Source organism: Mus pahari, chromosome 16 (assembly GCF_900095145.1).
Source record: "Mus pahari chromosome 16, PAHARI_EIJ_v1.1, whole genome shotgun sequence".
Classification (NCBI taxonomy): Eukaryota; Metazoa; Chordata; class Mammalia; order Rodentia; family Muridae; genus Mus; species Mus pahari.
In genome coordinates, this window is record NC_034605.1 from 25,342,072 (window position 1) to 25,360,956 (window position 18,885).

Sequence of the window (18,885 nt, forward strand, 5' to 3'; positions counted from 1 at the left end):
AGCGCATCGCGAGCGAGGCGTCCCGCCTGGCGCATTACAACAAGCGCTCGACCATCACGTCCCGGGAGATCCAGACGGCCGTGCGCCTGCTGCTGCCCGGAGAGCTGGCCAAGCACGCCGTGTCGGAGGGCACCAAGGCCGTCACCAAATATACTAGCGCTAAGTAAACTCAACAGGGTTAACTTCTACCACCAAAGGCTCTTTTAAGAGCCACTAAGCCATCAATATTAGAGCTGCAAACATGAATTTGCGTTCGAGTAGGGCTCTTTATAACTTGTACACCGAGATTCCTGTGGCGGGTGCAGTGTTGAATACACTAGGATAATACAAAGAATTGCTTGTCTCGGTCAGGGTCTCCCAGTTACGTGTCCTGAGTAAGCCACAATGGCCTTTGGACAGAAAGGAAGTATTAACTTGGGGCTTTATTGTATTCCTGCGTAACCTGTTCAAAATCAGAGGCTAGAGCTGAGGATGTAAATTCAGCTGGAAGAGTGCTTGGCCTACCTGAAGCTCTGAGCTTAGTCCCCACTGCTGCATAAGTTTGGATCAGGTGGAACGCGTCTATAATGCTTGTGTTCTGGTAAGTAGAAGTAGCATCAGGATTTCAAGGTCGTGATCCTATGTTAGAAATTCTGGCTAGGTTAGCTTACAAGATCCGGTCTCGTTAAAGTTAAATGGAGGCTAGTTAAGTCAAACCGGACCAAACCAAACCAACTGGATTTAAACCTGGTTGTGGTTGTGCCTGCCTTTATTTGATCCCAGCACTCTGAAGGCAAAGCCAGGTGGATGCCTGTTCAAGGCCGGTCTAGTCTACAGAGTGAGTTTGAACAGCCAGGGCTGCACAGTGAAACCCTAGGATGTGGCGTGGAGGCAGAGGGGCCCAATGGGGACAATTTGCAAAAAAGGAAACATTTTTGCCTCTTGCCTGTCTAAGCTTTGAGGATACAGATACTGAGCATACAGAACGGATTGCTTTCTCCTGGAGGTGATCTTACGGGTGAGTAAGGTCAGACTGGAATATTTTATCACGCACAACAAGTTTTCTATCCATCCAAGTCTTTATTAGAAATTTGCCCATTAGGTTAATATTCTTAAAATATATAAAATGACTTTAATCACTTGTTGAGTGCTTATCAACATGCCAAGCATATGAACCCATTTAATCTTTTTTTTTTTTTTTTTTTTTTTTGGTTTTTTGAGACAGGGTTTCTCTGTATAGCCCTGAAACTCACTCTGTAGACCAGGCTGACCTCAAACTCAGAAATCCACCTGCTTCTGCCTCCCAAGTATTAGGGTTAAAGGCATGTGCCACCACTGCCCGGCCCATTTAATCTTTACACAAATCTGAGGTAATAATTACTATTTTTTTTTTTTTTTTAAATGCTGGAAGCAATCTAGAAGGATAAAAAGAAAACTATTTTCAAAGAAAAGAGCAAGTGGAGGTAATTGGAGAAAGGATCTATCTCAAGCAAATGGGGGGGGGGTGGGATGGTGTAAAGTGAGCTTTCTAGAGTTTCCCAACAAGTCCAATTTTCTCTGATCTGCTCCTCCACTCTTAACCACAGCAGTCTTTATAACCCTTAGGCAGTTATCAGCTGATAGGAGGGAACCACCAGTGCAGTATACTGCCTATTTCAATTTCATGGGACGCTTAAGAGAAATATTACCTGCATGTTTCTTCAGTTAGTACTGTAGGTTTCTACTATCCAGAGTTTTGTTTGTTTTTGAGACAGGCTCTAGCTATGGAGCCCTGGCTGATTTGGGATTCATTATGTAACAAACTCTGGCCTCCTGCCTCAGCTATTTGAGATTCTGGATTATCAACCTGTGCCACCTATCTATCCAGTATCTGATAAACAGGCCTTTTCTTTTTGTTCTTTTTCTTTTTCTTTTTCTTTTTTTGAATGCTGATGGATTCAACCTTCAGGTTTATTTTATTAGTCTTGGATTAAGCATTTTCAATTCCCAAACTCTCAGTAGGATGCTGATGTTATTAACTTAAGATTAGTAAGCCAGTTTTCAAAAACTATATCATTTTGACTTTACAAAGTTTATTTTATTCTTCTCTGAAATTCTTAAAATTCACTGCTTTAATAGAAAACCTGGGTGGAAGTAAGGCCTTAGCTTTCATTGTCATGGCCATTTCTCTCCTTTCATGTGGATCTCACTTTGTTCCTGTGGAGAGAACAGAATTGAATTAACAGCTGGGATGAATCAGAGGTAAGATCAGTGCTCATAAACAGCAAAATTAATGCATAAAGCTTAAATAATTTGGTAAGGCATAAAAAATTATGAAAGGCAGGACAAGATTCCAGCACAAGGTTCCCTTTTACCTGTCTGTCATTTCCTCCATCCCTAGCCACATATATTAGTTTCACTTAACTTTGGATAAAACGATATTTTAATTGTGTTCTTATAATTGAACTATTAAAAGTTGAATTTGATACATTAATGCCCCTTAAAAGAATTAATTTAGAGTGGTGGTGGCAACATTCCTTTAATCCCAGCACTTGGGAGAGAGGTGTAGGTGGATCTTTAGGCCAGCCTGGTCTATAGAGTGAGTTCCAGGACAGCCAGGCAGGGCTACACAGAGAAACCCTGTCTCTGAAAATCAAAAATTAAAACCCCCAAACCACCACTACCAATAAAGAATTTGATTTTGTACTGAGGAGTTTATGTCCTAGGACAGTTGTTGCTTTGTTCTGTAAGGCTTTGACAAGACAAAAGAAATCATTAAAACCCTAGATTGATAAAATAGATTCTATTGCTGGTAAAGGGTAAAAGTTTATTACGCCCCAGTAGCTCAAAAACATTTGTATAGTTTGAATACTCTTTGAATTTGTGTTTGCTCAGGTCCTGATTGTTGTGTGAACTCATGCATTTGCCAAGAATTTGTGGGCTTTGGTTGCTAGGCTACAGGTGAAAAACTTTCCTGGTAACCTGCTCCTGCACANGACTCCAACCCCTCACCCCTCTTACACCCATTCTTTGTAAATCATCTCAAATCAGGAAGCTNAAACTTGTCAGATTGATGGCCCAAGGCCATGTGATATGGAAATCCCCTATTCCCTCCTCCCTTCTTCCCCCTGGAGGGTCCATAAAAAGAAAGGTCCTTCTCCCCTTTGGGGTCGACTCTACCCCCTGTGTGGGATGCCCGTGTTCCCAGAGCTCTGGCACCCCAAATAAAACCTCATGTGATTTACATCAAAGACGGTCTCTTGTGAGTTCACGGGGGTCTGCGCCATCCCGAGACTGGAGCAAGGATCTCCCCATTTTTTGGGGTCCTACAGTTCCAGTATCCTCAGGTGACATTCAGACAGTGTTTCAGTCCCCCTCCTGAGGAAAAAGTGCCCTAATGGTGACAGTCTATAGAATTTTTGAAGCTGTTTGGAACCTTATTGCTCTTCAGGGCCCTGAGGGAACTCTGTCTGTTACCTTTGTCTGAGATGATGAGATTATAGGGCGGGTCCTGAGGAGTCTCAACTGGGATTACAATGTGATGAAATGCAGCAGTATATACTCCATGGTTGGACGCAGGGTTGGTTATAGGTTAGGACACCCCATCCTCTGGCCCCCACTGCTGCCCTTTTTTAAAAAAAATAAACACAAAGAACAAACTGTAAATGAAGTTTCTAGGAGATTTCGTAGAAAACTGCAAACTTCGTAGCTGAAATGGGAGAAAGGTCTTTAGCAAACTTTGCTAGGTTGGACTTCTCATCTGGGGAAGGTTTCCGTTTAGAGTGAGATCTTTGGACACTCCCATGCCCCTATACTTTTCTATTTCTCTGTCCTGCCTCAACGTGAGATATGAATAGAACAGAGACTTTTAGCTCTGCTTTATGAATGTTAAGTAGGGAAAAATTAAATTTGTTCATTCTCCCAGGATTTTCTATGAATTAATTATTCCTATATTTGCATCTAAAAACACAAACCTAGTTTGTCACTCTAAATTCACTGCTCATAAAGTTTCCAGTTACTTAACAGGCACATTTTTAACAAGGCAAAAAAAAGAAATGACAGTAATTTTAATGTTCCACATGATCCACTATATATAAAGAATGTTTTCAGTATGTAAACCGTTTAAGTGGACCTTGCACTTTTTTCAAGTGTTTGAGATAGTGTCTATATTATACTTATAGTACATCAAGTTTCTTGATCTGTATTTTGATTAATATTGTTTGGGACAAAGTCTCAGACGTCTCCTATACTGACCTTGGAGTTACAGAGGTCTGCTCACCTCTACTTCTTAAGCCCTGGGACTAAAGGTGCAAGCCCAGTGTAATCTGTTTTTGAGCTCTTAAATTTAGAGTTCTCCAATGAGATTCAGATTATGTAACTATTTGCTTTGAACATAATATTAATCAGTTGATTGAATCTAGCACTTAAATGAAAACTAACGAAAATAAAGCACAATTAAGCATTCGCTTTCTCAGTCACATGCCACATTGTCTGTTGTAAAAGCCACACAAGCCAGGTGTGGTGGCACACACCTTTAATCCCTTAGGAGGCCTACCTACTTAGAGAGTTCCAGCACAGCCAGGGTAAACAAAACAAAACAAAACAAAACAAAACCAAAAACAAAGACTTTATTATTTGACATTTAAAGAGCAGAGTTGACTTGAAAACATTAGGGCAGGATTCAAATTCTTCTGAAATAAGCAACTAAAGGAGTGGTCAGTGAAATGGACTTGAACATGAAAAATGGGGTAGGCAACGATAATGTGTTTTTTTAAACAAATAAATATAAAGCATAAACATGTCTCAGGCAAACTCTTCATAACCCTGAAAGACTGGGAAAACAAACGAAAAGAATTTCAACTGGCTCAGTGTTTGTCAATTGTTCCAACCATTCTAAAACTACTACCATTACTAGCTCGAGAGACTAATAAACGTAGTAGCCTATGGTGGTGATCAAATTCCCTGTAACCCCAATTACTCTTATTCTTGAGACAGGAGTTTCTCAGTGTAGTCCTCCTGGGTGTTTTAGAATTCTCTGTATAGACCAGCCCAGCCCAGCCTTCTGTCTGCCTAGTTGGAACTAAATGCATGCAGGTAACTGCCCGGTGGCTTTGTATATGGACTGAAACAGGATGTCAATTTCAGGATGAAAGCTCTTTTCATTACTTAGCGTGGAATACCTTAATGTAAATGGAATCTCTACAGTCCCAACCCGGCCAAACCAAACTACTTCATTCCCCCGCATAAATTAATCTTTCGTCCCTCAGGGGTAGTGGAGGCAGAAAGGCCGTATTGACACAGTGCACATTTAGCAGTGACTAGGAAGTGCGTGTCCTAAACACAAACAGTCCTACTGAGCCTAACACTGAAAAGCACTTAGCTCTTTTGTTGATTGTGTGGTGGCCCTAAAAAGGGCCTTTAGAAGTAGCAGTGGGAGAGAGCACCTTAACCACCGAAGCCGTAGAGGGTGCGGCCCTGGCGCTTGAGCGCGTAGACCACGTCCATGGCGGTGACGGTCTTGCGCTTGGCGTGCTCCGTGTAGGTGACGGCGTCGCGGATCACGTTCTCCAGGAACACCTTCAGCACACCGCGGGTCTCCTCGTAGATGAGGCCGGAGATGCGCTTCACTCCTCCGCGCCGGGCCAGGCGGCGGATGGCGGGCTTGGTGATGCCCTGGATGTTGTCGCGCAACACTTTGCGGTGGCGCTTGGCGCCGCCTTTACCCAGACCTTTCCCGCCCTTGCCTCGGCCAGACATACTGAAGACAGAAAATAAACTACTCTAAAGAAAAACAGACGGCGTTTTGGAGAAGGCCCGTCCCTCTTATAGGGAACTTGCGGACCGGAGTGAAAACCGAAACGTCAGGCGGAAGTGCCTGCAGCCGGGGGAGGGACGCTCAGCAGCGCAGGAGCCTAGTGGCTCATTCATTTCACATAAGAGCAAATCTCTTTCACCTATTAATGTGGCACAAGAAAAAACAAACAGTATAGGATGTAAGTGGGAAAGAAGCAAATCTCATCATTCTCCCTTCATTTGCGGTTTTTATTTTAGCACCTTGTACAGGACGATGTTATTTTACTTGGAATATCTTTAATGAATCAATAAGAGCGAGAAAAATCACTAATTGAATCACAGCTTAAAAAAACCAACTCTACGGTGTTTTAGTACGGAAACCATGTAAACTGCTGTTATTTCTGTTCTTGTATTTTGTGACAGTCGCCTTACTGTATCTAATGTGATAGCTGTGTCGAACTTCGAGATGCGTCTGGCTGTCTCCCCAATGCTAGGATTAAAGGCTTGTTAGGATTAAACACATGGTTCAATACTTAGATCACACAGGTCCTGAAATAATTTTAGCGCAGGAAAACTAAACGAAATTATGTATTTAAGGTAACAAAAGATCATAAATGCTGAAAGAGTTCGTTAGAAGTCTCCAAGAAATCAGATTTTATGGTGTATTTGAGGTTTACAATGTCAAAGTTTAAATTTTACACGGGAGGTAGGGGGATGGCTCTACAGGACACTAGGGAGGAAAGTGACTCTACTTGCTGAGATGGACCTAACTATACAAGCCCTGTCCTATAAGAAACAGAAGGCCTAATCCTACTATCACTTAGTGACTTAATAGTGGGTCTCTGGGGACAGGCCGCCCAAGCCAGTGCCAAAGACGTGGTGGCCTAGTTTTCTTTGTGCACTGACTCAGGAACCATGGCCACAAAGTGTTTTCATTCTAATTCCGTTCCATTCAGTGCCACGGTTTGATATTTGAAAGCCACAAGTTACTAGTGACAAACTGGAGTTGAGCCTAATTTGCTAACCGAAAGGTAAGTGCTAAGTTCTTGTTAGGAAAGCTTAGGTGGCTCTGAAAAGAGCCTTTGTTGGCCATCAACAGTACTTTGTACAAAAGGTCTCATTTCCCCTTGGCCTTGTGGTGGCTCTCGGTCTTCTTGGGCAGCAGCACGGCCTGGATGTTGGGCAGGACGCCGCCCTGCGCGATGGTGACGCGGCCCAGCAGCTTGTTGAGCTCCTCGTCGTTGCGGATGGCCAGCTGCAGGTGGCGCGGGATGATGCGCGTCTTCTTGTTGTCGCGGGCCGCGTTGCCCGCCAGCTCCAGGATCTCGGCCGTCAGGTACTCCAGCACGGCCGCCAGGTACACCGGGGCGCCGGCGCCCACGCGCTCCGAGTAGTTGCCCTTTCGGAGCAGGCGGTGCACGCGGCCCACGGGGAACTGCAGGCCGGCCCGGGAGGAGCGGGTCTTGGCCTTGGCGCGAGCCTTGCCGCCCTGTTTTCCGCGTCCAGACATGGTGGAGAAGAGACAGCCACAGACAACAGTACGTTCGAAGAAAAAAGAGCTTGGCTCTTATAGTTTTCTCTGGGCGCGAAAAAGAACGTTCGGGATTGGCTGCTTTCTTTTCATCTAGACCAATGGGAAGCGTTTGTACCAACAAATATTTTGGTTGGATAAAACCTTATGTGACGTCATCTAAACAATCACCCAATCATAATTGTGCTTTCCTCAGCTTCATTTGGATAAGGCCTCTTTAAAAGGGAAGAGCCGGTTGCTTCGGTGTTATAGCTCTAGATAGAGATCCTGATTCACCATGCCTGAGCCTGCGAAGTCCGCTCCAGCCCCGAAGAAGGGCTCCAAGAAGGCCGTCACCAAGGCCCAGAAGAAGGACGGCAAGAAGCGCAAGCGCAGCCGCAAGGAGAGCTACTCAGTGTACGTGTACAAGGTGCTGAAGCAAGTGCACCCCGACACGGGCATCTCNTCCAAGGCCATGGGCATCATGAACTCGTTCGTGAACGACATCTTCGAGCGCATCGCGGGCGAGGCGTCCCGCCTGGCGCATTACAACAAGCGCTCGACCATCACGTCCCGGGAGATCCAGACGGCCGTGCGCCTGCTGCTGCCCGGGGAGCTGGCCAAGCACGCCGTGTCGGAGGGCACCAAGGCCGTCACCAAGTACACCAGCTCCAAGTGAGCGCTCCAGCCTGACACCAAATCCAAAGGCTCTTTTCAGAGCCACTCACAATTTTTAAAGAGAGCTGCTGCATGTCCACAGCTAACTTTAATCCTTGCGTTTTAGAGTTCGTCCACAACCAGGTTGGTATCTGAATACTGGGGTACAAGGGTAGTTTGCACTAGTCATTTGATTAGGTTGGAGTGAGACCCGAGGGCAGTGTGACTGGTTTCCTGGTTTCTTTGTCCTCTTTCCTTGGTTAGTAGTTAAGTGAACCATGAGACAAACTAATACTGTACTCCTGAGAGGGATATGCCAGTGCTAAACTGAACGGGAGCTCAACGAATTTTCAGGTGCTGTTTAGGATTTCATGTAGCTCAACTAAATGATTTTAGACGATTGATTCAGTAGAGCATTAGGTAGTACGACTACACGAGTCAGATGCTGGTAGTTGCTGAAGAATGTAATGGATACTTGGACGGACACTAAAGTTTTCATAAGTTATACTTCAACTGATCTATCCCTCAGCCAACCCCACCCCTTTTAAAAATGTAAGAGATCCAGTCTCAGTAATGAACAACTTTTCTTTTTGTCAATAAGCACATTTCTAAAGAGAGATTCCGTGTTACGTAACTGCTCAATGTCCAGCAGTGTATCCTCAAATCTTGTAGCTCAGTGTCTGGGTATCATAAAAGGAGAGCTAAAAGGAACTGTTGGCCCCAGGGAAGCGTTGTCAGACCCGGATTTTTCCATTTAATTGATTAGTTGAGAAGCTATGTCTCCATCTTGTGGTCATTTAGGATAACACAGATGGGGTTAGCTAGGGTCTAATGGCATATGTAAGAGTCTTCCCAGCCGACTCCAATGTCCCATTACCTACTTGGTTAGGTTTTTCAACTTCTATACTAAGCTCATGTCAGACTTCCAGGTTAGGCACAACCTCGGTTAAAAAAAAACAAAACACTTGAACAAACAATGACTTCCTATCTACGAGCTCAAGACCCTATCCCCAGGGTAACCCTAACACCTTCAAATGACATCTTGGGGAAACTCAAGCAAAGGTAGAGTCAGTCTCTTAGCCTGTCTATCTGTGAGTTTAGGGCTCCTGTCTTTCAGGTGGACGACTTAGGTTAGGCCACTTTCCTCCTGTTTTATCTCCCCTCAGGCGTGTCCCATTATTTATCCAGAGGTCACACAGGTCAGCATGGAGCTCAGCCCTTGCCATCTTTAAAATATTTTCACGGTATTAATGGATGTCCAGCTGTGTTTATTTTTTGGTTTTACATGTACCCATGTACAACATGTAAAGACAAGCATCAGGGCTCCTCTTAGCCTGCTTTATGGATTTAAATGACTGCAGTTAAAGCTGGTCCTAATGTGGTTCTGCCTGTTGCTTTTCTCATTAGATTCTTGGAAGTAACCCCTTTCTATTTACAAGTAATGTGATCAAAATATGCTAGTAGTTTATTAGTACGCCAATTACCTGATCTGAGAAGGGACCCTACAGCATGGCTGCTGTATCTTCTCTGAAGAAAAGCCTTATTCTTCTCTTTGAGAGGAAGGACAGACCGTGGTTCCTGTATTTGGGATCACTGTGGGGTGGACACATTGTTATTCTCTTTTGTAATTGGGACCTTCACTTTGCCTGGAAGAACTTCTGAGTCCTGAGAACAGAAACTCATCTTAAGAACAATGTCTTCTTTGACATCTTGTCATCTATGTGCCCCACTGATATCACAGTTTTTATCCCAAGATCTGGGATTTGGCATACTGTTCTTTTCTTGTTCATTTGCTTACTATCTCGACTTACCCACTCTTTCCATTAGAAGTTAGATACTTTGGGAGTTGGATTTGGTGGATGGCATATTTTGAAATGGGGGTAGAACATTTTGATCATTTAACTTTTCTAGGTTCTGGTACGGTGTATTTGTGCTAGCTAGTTTTATGTCAACTTCACACAAGCTAGAGTCAACGGAGAGGAGGGATCCTTCATTGAGAATATGCTTCCATAAGATGGGGCTGTAGGAGATTTTCTTAACTAGTGACTGATGTAGGAGGACTGAACTCATTTGTGGGTGGGGCTGCCCCTTGGCTGGTGGTTCTGGGGTCTATAAGAAAGGCTGAGCAANCCACAGGAAGCAAGCCAGTAAGCAGCAACAGTCCATGGCCTCTGCAACAGCTCCTGCCTCCAGGACCCTGCCCTGTTTGATTTTCTCTCTGGAGTTCCTTCAATGATGTGAAAGTGTAAGCCAAATAAAACTTTTCTTCCACAACTTGCTTTGTCATAGCAATAATAACTCCAACCAAGGCAATAGAATCTGGATAAATTAATGAAGTACCAAGAACTGTGATCTGAAGACACCAGGAGAGAAGGTTGGTGGTACATGGGGACCTCTTGGACTCCTCACGACTCATTGTGTTGATCCTCTCTCTTTTACTTCCACAGTGGTAGCCAGCTATGAAGTGCTGAGCCTAGGGCAGAAGCAACAGAGATGAGTGTCACTTGTGCCCACACGAGATACTTGGAGCACATCACTGACTAGAGCTGAGCCACTCCTTTTACTGTGAAAGGATGACAACGTCGGATGTAATTACGTAACGAATCAAAACATGACAATGACATTGGCGATGAGAGTAAAACATGAAAGAAATCCACCATTGGTCTCAACCACTGCAAGCATAGCAGCATATTTGATTTGGAAAAGATCCTTTAACACTAGAAACTCCAATAGTCTGTACAGAAGAGGACTTATGAAGGATACAGATAACAGTGCATTAATTGCCCAAGGCCACATGGTTATAGAGTTTCTTATCTTTGTGTACATACGTGTTGCTTTTTTGTTTGTTTGTTTGTTTTGTTTTTGTTTTTGAGACATGTTCTCATGTAATCCATGTTGGCCTCTAACATGTTAAGTAGCTGATGCACACATTTGAAGTGTTTGACACATCAAAAATAAGACTAGAAAACAAAGCACAATGTTTCTGGAAAATATTTCTCTTATGTAAAATTGAAAAGGTTTTGTTACAAATCTCTTCATCAATATTCCAAAGGCCTGAGGATGTATCTCAGTTGTATAGTGCTTTCCTAGTTTAAACAAAGCCCTAGGTTTGATCCCCTGTAATCCAGACACAAGCTGAGGTGGCACACATTTGTAATTCCAGCATTTGGGAGGTGAAGACATGAGAACCAGGAAATCATGGTTACATTTCATTATTTAATGTTCGAGTGGCTATATGAGCTATTCTATGTAGTCAAAAAAGGTTATAATTCTACCCCCCTAGCTCATATTTCATAAAGTCAAAACAATACATTTGTAACTCTTGAGGAAATGGAGAATTCTCAAGTGTGAAGACTGCTTCTAAGCTGGCATCTCTTGATTTCATCTTCTTTTTTTTTTTTTTTTTTTTTTTTTTTATTTTTTTTTTTTTTTTTTTTTTTTTTTTTTTTTTTTTTTTTAAGATTTATTTATTTATTATATGTAAGTACACTGTAGCTGTCTTCAGACACTCCTGAAGAGGGAGTCAGATCTTGTTAAGGATGGTTGTGAGCCACCATGTGGTTGCTGGGATTTGAACTCTGCACCTTTGGAAGAGCAGTCGGGTGCTCTTACCCACTGAGCCATCTCACCAGCCCTTGATTTCATCTTCTGTTGCTGGTTTTCAACCAGTGGGTTGTAACTCCTTTGGGAGTCCAGCAACTCTTTGGTAGGGGTAGTCTATTAGATATCCTGTATATCAGATATTAACATTGCCACTCATAACAGTAGCAAAATTACAGTTATAAAGTAGCAGTAAATATAATTTTATGGTTAAGGGTCACCACAACACGAGGAACTGTCTCACAGTGTGTCTTAGTCAGGGTTTCTATTCCTGCACAAACATCATGACCAAGAAGCAAGTTGGGGAGGAAAGGGTTTATTCAGTTTACTTTTCCATACTGCTGTTGATCACCAAAGGATGCAGGACTGGAACTCAAGCAGGTCAGAAAGCAGGAGCTGATACAGAGGCCATGGAGGGATGTTCTTTACTGGCTTGCCTCCCCTGGCTTGCTCAGCCTGCTCTCTTATAGAACCAAGACTACCAGCCCAGAGATGGCACCACCCACAAGGGGCCCTCCCACCTTGATCACTAATTGAGAAAATGCCCTACAGCTGGATCTCATGGAGGCATTTCCCCAACTAAAGCTCCTTTCTCTGTGATAACTCAAGCTGTGTCAAGTTGACACAAAGCTAGCCAGTACACAGTGTTAGTGTAAGGGGAAACAAACTGAAGCCATTTTGAATAAATCTTCCATTATAGATAGGGGTCGACTGGATCCTGGTTGGAAAGTTGAAACATAAATGCTAGGCAAGTCTGTCCCGCCAAAGTTGAGTAAACCAACTAGGGACGACAGGATAAATGAACCACAAAGAAATGGTCCCAGGAAAGTTCCCTATTCCTGAGTCCTGATTGGTGAAAAAAATGTAACTGTAACTTTGCAGATATTTGTCATTTTTTTCACCACAACATTCTGTAACATTCTCGCTCCAGGAGTGGGGTCTGAGGGGTGGGTGGGTGGGAGGTGTCTCAGTTCAGCTCCCAAGTCAGTTCTGTGGCCCTGATCCATCGGTAGTGGCTTGATTACAATAAACTTTTCTTTTCTACATTGATCTGGTGTTTGAGTTGTGTTGGATCTAAGTGGACCCCGAAACATTAGGAAGGTTGAGAACCTAGCCCCTTGTGTAATCTCACAAATGAGGATTAGACGACCTTAAGCACTTCTAAGGAATAAAATGCACTGGACATGGTAGCCAGAGCCAGGCTGACTCCACGACAGGCTGCAACAGGCAGTTTGGAAGACTAGGCCTACGTTTCTGTTCCCCAGAACCTGAATCCAGGAACCTGTGGCCAGCCAGCCACAGCCTTGGACAGCCAATTTGAGGCCACTGTGTCATCTGGCCTGAAGCAAGGATAGGTAGCTAAGTAATAAGGAATTACCCTGGGGAGTCTCCAGAGCCCTAACCAGTCAGACCCTGAGAGACAGAGCTGATCAATCAAGGTAAAAAGGGACATAGCCCTCCATGGAATTACCCTACAAGATTGTAAAAGCTGGGCCTTTGAGTCCACCATGGGTCTCCATTCTTAAATGGGGAGACCCCTGCATGCAGGAATTTCTGCTCTTTGCTGTTGCATACCATTTGAGTCTGGGGTATCATTCTTTGGCAAATCATGGACCCTTACAGCCTGTTACTCCTTAAGTTAGGTCATGAGTGAAAGTGATTTTGGTCCCTGTTTCTGTGTCTTACAGCTTGCTCGCTCTAATAAAACAAGTTACTACATTGTAAGCTGCCCGCACAGAACTCAAATGACCTTCAGTGGGGGTGGCCTCCAGACCACAGCTGTCTAGAATATCTTACATCCTGTCAAAAACCAGGTCAGCGATTATGACCAAGCTAATCCTTCTGTACTCCAGCCACAGCACAGCTAACACTTCTGCTGGTGTCGCAAGTGCAGCTTTGTGAGGGAAGCTGCGGCAGGAAGTGACCAGCTAGCTCACCCTGCTTTTAGCATTCTGGTCCTCAGAAATTGGAAGATAATAGATATTTTAAACAGTGAGGTTTTAGTTATATAAATTATGGAGATGGGTAAGCATTAATGTTAAGAATGAAAAACTGAGCCGGGCGTGGTGGCGCACGCCTTTAATCCCAGCACTCAGGAGGCGGAGGCAGGCGGATTTCTGAGTTCGAGGCCAGTCTGGTCTACAAAGTGAGTTCCAGGACAGCCAGGGCTACACAGAGAAACCCTGTCTCGGAAAAAAAAAAAAAAAAAAAAAAAAAAAAAAAAAACTGGTGATAAGAAAATGTAAAGAGCTGGGTGTGGTGCACACGCCTTTAATGTCAGCACTGAGGAGGCAGAGGCAGGGGAATCTCTGACTTGAGGTCAGCCTGGTCTACAGAGTTCCAGGGAGACAGAGTGAAACCCTATCTCAAAAAACAAAAAAGAAACAAACCAAAAAGAAACTGCAAAGAAATGATGAAAGTTTAAGTTGGGCTAGTGGCTAGCTATGAGGAGGCTCTAGATGTCTTTGTGACAGTTACGCAGATGCGTGTTTTAAAACCCAAACTTAAAAAGTCTGCCACGTGTGGTTGCACTCACCTTTAAGCTGGAGGCAGAGGCAAGACTAAGGCCAAGTTGGTCTACCACAGTGTGTTTCAGGGCTTCAGGGGCTATGGAGAGAGATCCAGTCCCAAACAACAGACAAACAAACAACAACAAAGTCTCTAAAAATTAAATATAAGCCTATTTTGTAAAAAACAGGAATTTCATAAATGCAAAGAAGTAGAAGTTGTCCTGAGATAATTATATGGCTATTTTATATTAGCATACATTTCAGTGTATTTTTTTAAAGTTTAGGATTATTTAATAATTTTGCAGTTAGTAGCTTTTTAAAACACTATATATATATTGAATTTTTCAAACAGGCATACAATGTATTTTGATCCCACCCCCCATCTAAATCTTCTCAGAAACGTCCCCCCATACATGTGCTTTCTTCCATCTTCATGGTTTAAAAATTTTTTTTTTTTTTTAAATTTCTTTACCCTTTGATCTAATTTGTTCCTCATATACACGTGGTTGTGGGTCATACTGGGGAATGGACAACCTAGTGGCCACTCCCATCTAACAAAATGAGACTCTCCACAGCAGTCAGTCATCAGCTGGGGCTGCAGCCTCTGTAGTCCCCTTCCCCCTCTGTGCTGGTATTTTTAAGTGCTTTGATCTTGTGCGGTAACCATAGCTGCAGAGCATCCATGCTGTGGCCATTAGACAGTGTTTCACAGCAGTTCCTCCCCCTACCTTAGCATCTATTCTTACATTCTTTTTGATTGTTCTAACAAGATGTTTCCTCAGCCTGGAGGAAGGGGAGTTAGTAATCCTAAAGACTGGTAAATTGATAGTAAATTGATAGTAAATAAAGCATAATTAGGAAATGGAAATTGCAAGATGCTAGCCATTCTTAGTAGATCCAAAAATAAATACAGCCTATGTTTCAGTATGGACAAAGTATATAAGCAGTAATGATTCCAGGCTGGTATGATGGTTCTCGTGTGTGTATGTGCTCTGACCTTTCATTTTTCAGTGCTCATGGTAGTGTTGATTTCTTAAAGAGGTGTAAGACCCCAACTCAATTTGTTTCTTAGACCCCTAGAAATGAAAAAGCCCATCAAGAGTTCTTTGTTCTTAGCCGGGCATGGTGGTGCATGCCTGTAATCCCAGCACTTGGGAGACAGAGGCAGGTGGATTTCTGAGTTCGAGGCCAGCCTGGTCTACAGAGTGAGTTCCAGGACAGCCAGCCAGGGCTACACAGAGAAACCCTGTTTCTAAAAACCAAAAAAAAAAAAAAAAAAAGAAAAAAAAAAGAAAAAAAGAAAATGCCAAAAGCAATTAAATGAGGTAAAGAACGAACTTCAGCTTCATCTGGATCTCCTTTCCTCCCCCTTCTTTCTCTTCTCTCTATTCCCACCTAGAATCTTTAGTTTTTCTTACAGTGGTCAGGAAGGAATTCACCAGGAGAAAGTTCGCTCACAGGTTACACCAAGCAATCACAATGGTTAAAAGCCAAACAGAGGGTAGTAAGATTTAATATGCTGAAACCAAGCTGATATAAGCAAATGAGAACTGGGTTTATAATTACATATAAATCTCTAGCTAGATTTGAATTTACAATTACGTATAGATCTTCATTCTTAAATAAAAGACCCAGATCGACGAGGATGGGATTCGAACCCACGCGTGCAGAGCACAATGGATTAGCAGTCCATCGCCTTAACCACTCGGCCACCTCGTCAGAACATGTAAAGGAAGCCACGTGGCTCGTCCAGAGTTTAGAGACGCCGGACCACAAGGTAGCGCTCACTGGGAGCAGTCGTGGACATATGGCTTGTGCGTAGAGGAGAAGAAAATGTGAGGGGCGAAAAACCCCAACAACAACAAACAACAACAAAAGGAACTGGGATGTGCGTGCTTTCGCTGCATTCAGAAAAGTAGTGATCTGACCCGGAGCATCCGGAAGGAGCATCCTGGGCGGTCCCTCCGAATAGAGGTCTGAGGATGAGGCGGTGCAGAAGACGGTGGTGGGCGTGGCTAGGCGGGCGTGACAGAAGTGGGCCAGGCCTCGCTGTCCCGCAGCGCCCCCTGGAGCCCCCGACGCGTGCGGATTTCCACCCCGGTGACTCGCCGCAGATCTCCGGGGAGCTAGTTCACCGGGAAAGTGGTCGCTGGGTCAGAGTAGACAGTACTCAGAATCCGCTGTTTTCTGCTTACTAGGACTTGATCCCTGGGGTCTTCTCCCAGGCCGTCGGCACTAGAGGGACCTTGATTTCTGGCTTGTCTATCCCGCATTTGATTTTCCAAGGAACGTGGTGCTTGAGAAAGCATGGACACACACATGCACACACACGCACACATGCACGCGCGCGTGAAGAGAGGAACAGGCAGAGGAGGGAGAGGAGTAAGTACACTGTAGCTGTTTTCAGACTCTCCAGAAGAGGGTGTCAGATCTTCCGGATGGTTGTGAGCCACCAAGTGGTTTCTGGGATTTAACTGCTGAACCATCTCTTCAGCTCCCATCATCCATCTATCTATCTATCTATCTATCTATCTATCTATCTATCTATCTATCTATCTATCTACTTACTTTACATCCCAATTGCAGCCCCCAGCCCCACCCTCAAGAATCCCTTCTCCCATTACCCTTCCCCTTAATCCCCCCTTTAGGTATTACCCTGCCCTGGGAGCATCCTCTCCCACTGAGGCCCGACCAGGCAGTCCAGGTAGGGGAAGGGGATCCAATGGCAGGCAACAGAGTCAAGACTGCCCTCCCCCTTGCCCCCTGCTCCGATTGTTAGGGAGGATAAGATTTTTAATGTAGTGACAGGTTATGTTGGTCTAACAGAGCGGTGCTAGTGGATTCTTTCCTAAGGTCCACAACCTCAGTATTCCCTGGGAAGCTGGCTATGTATATAGCACCAGCCATGATTTCTCTCTTGTTGACTGGGACTTAATTCCAATTAGGTAGCTGTTGGTGGCCACTGAGTGTGAGCGTCATTTATTGCACCTTTATACATATTGTAGCTAGTTTTATGTCAACATGGCATAAAGTAGAGTCATCTGAAAGGGAAGAACCTCAATTGAGAAAAATGTCTCCATAAAATCCAGCTGTAGGACATTTTCTTAATTAATGATTGATGAGGGAGGGCTGGGCCCATTGTGGGTGGTGCCATCCTGGGCTGGTGGACCTGGGTTCTATAGGAAAGCAGGCTGAGTAATCATTGAGGAGCAAGCTAGTAAATAGCACCCCTCCATGGCCTCTGCAGCAGCTCCTGCCTCCAGGTTCCTGCCCTGCAGTTCCTGTCCTCATGCTTTTGTGATGAACGATTATATGGAACTGTGAGCGGAAATAAATCTTTTCCTCCACAAGTTGCTTCTGGTCACGGTGTTTCATCACAGCAGTAGTAACCCTGAGGAAGACACTAAGTGGATACTGGTGGTGGTCACTTCTCAAGGAAGAGGAACAGACTCTACAGTTTTCTAAAGAGGATGGGGCCAAGCAGCTTTGCAAAAGCAGACATCAGCAGCTTAGTTTAACTGTGTTGTTTTAGGTTAGAATTCTTGTGTCTGTTTTCTTATTCCTGTGTAACCTAGTATTTTCTAAGTAAGCTTCTTAGGAACTTCACCCCACTCGTATTCTGACTAAAAACTTGCTGATATTTTTTTTCTCCTTATCAGTAGTTGCGGATATTTAACGTGTGTGTAAGTTCTAGAATAGACTTCTTTCTCACACTTCTTTACACATCACACTGTCTCAGATCTGTGGTAATGGCAAAACCTTCCTTGTATAGGTCAGGCTTGGGATTGGCAAAGCTGTTCTTATGGTCTGTGAAGGAATGTTGACAGTGTGTGCAAGTCTGGGTATTTAGAGATGATTAACTAGTGTGTGTAAAACCTAAAGAGTCTAGCTGCACTGTCCATACAAATATGCTTAGGTTTCAGGTTGCTGTATAGTGTGGGCCACTCAATAGAGTACTCACAACCCACCCAATCGTAGCTATTTTGCCTGTGAGTTTGTGTGTCTGTCCTTCATCCCATTGATGACCTCAGGCAGGTTTCTAGGACCAAGGTGTGCAGGAGGTGACAGAGAGAGTGTCAGATAGCCTAGAACTGGAGTTACAGATATTTGTAAGGCTGGGAATCAAACTCAGGTCCTCTGCAAGAGCAGCCTCTGCTTTAAGCTACTGAACCATCTCTCCAGCCTTTGATAATAAACCTTAATAAAATACATGGTTTACAAATGTATTCTTCCAACCACTAGAATACATAAATTTTTAATTGATAATTTTACTACATTCTTTTAATATTTTATTAAATTAAACTGCTCTTCAGTATTATTCTATATCAATATATCATTTGTTACTTCATAAATACAATGCAAAAATCTTTAAAAATGTTTATATTCAAAACAATTTATAACTTCATGGGCAGAAACTTTGGGATCTTGCAAGTAAAGTTTGAGGAAAATAACAGAAATGGTGCCGCAGACGGACTTTTCTTGGGTCCCCAATCTGTGTGGAACTGGGTCTCTGGTTGCAGGCGAGCAAGGATTCAGAGAATGTGGGGTGACAAACAGACACGGACACAAGGGAGTGTGGTATCTGAATGCAAATTGTCAAATTGAGCATCAGACTATTTATACAGAAGAAAATAGGGAAGTTACACAAAACAGAGGAATGCAAACATGGAAGGGCTGGCAGGAACCAACTGGGAAAACATTCAATGTTAACAGCTGGGATCAAAAACAGCTCCACCTAAAGTCAGCTCAAAGTCAGTAGCTGGGGCCAAGGGTTTCATGCCCTTGCCATAGTTCTTTTAGTCCACCATCTCCCTAGGCCATTGTAAATACTTGTGTATGGGTGTAACTCAGCTACCT

The 18,885-nt window shown here is 43.8% G+C and overlaps 3 protein-coding genes and 1 non-coding gene across 4 annotated transcripts; 1 reads left to right on the forward strand and 3 right to left on the reverse strand.

Moving 5' to 3' along the window:
* Positions 1–2,080: 2,080 nt before the first annotated feature.
* LOC110333895 (histone H4) lies at positions 2,081–5,729 on the reverse strand. The gene is made up of 3 exons (XM_021215670.2): positions 5,403–5,729; positions 3,436–3,585; positions 2,081–2,175 (listed from the first exon to the last, which is right to left on the reverse strand). Exon 1 carries the CDS (start codon positions 5,713–5,715, stop codon positions 5,404–5,406), a length of 312 nt encoding a protein of 103 aa, XP_021071329.1. The 5' UTR covers positions 5,716–5,729; the 3' UTR covers positions 2,081–2,175; positions 3,436–3,585; position 5,403.
* A 1,135-nt stretch (positions 5,730–6,864) lies between these two features.
* LOC110333894 (histone H2A type 1-B/E) lies at positions 6,865–7,262 on the reverse strand. Its single transcript, XM_021215669.1, has one exon. The coding sequence runs from the start codon at positions 7,259–7,261 to the stop codon at positions 6,869–6,871; it is 393 nt and encodes a 130-aa protein (XP_021071328.1). The 5' UTR covers position 7,262; the 3' UTR covers positions 6,865–6,868.
* A 291-nt stretch (positions 7,263–7,553) lies between these two features.
* LOC110333733 (histone H2B type 1) lies at positions 7,554–7,983 on the forward strand. The gene has a single exon (XM_021215410.2). The coding sequence runs from the start codon at positions 7,560–7,562 to the stop codon at positions 7,938–7,940; it is 381 nt and encodes a 126-aa protein (XP_021071069.1). The 5' UTR covers positions 7,554–7,559; the 3' UTR covers positions 7,941–7,983.
* A 7,682-nt stretch (positions 7,984–15,665) lies between these two features.
* Trnas-gcu lies at positions 15,666–15,747 on the reverse strand. Its single transcript has one exon. It is a non-coding gene; the product is annotated as a tRNA-Ser (tRNA).
* Positions 15,748–18,885: the final 3,138 nt, after the last annotated feature.

Excerpts from the sequence above, each read along its gene's own strand:
- LOC110333895 (XM_021215670.2), bottom strand. The coding sequence starts at position 5,715 with ATGTCTGGCCGAGGCAAGGGCGGGAAAGGTCTGGGTAAAGGCGGCGCC.
- LOC110333894 (XM_021215669.1), bottom strand. The coding sequence starts at position 7,261 with ATGTCTGGACGCGGAAAACAGGGCGGCAAGGCTCGCGCCAAGGCCAAG.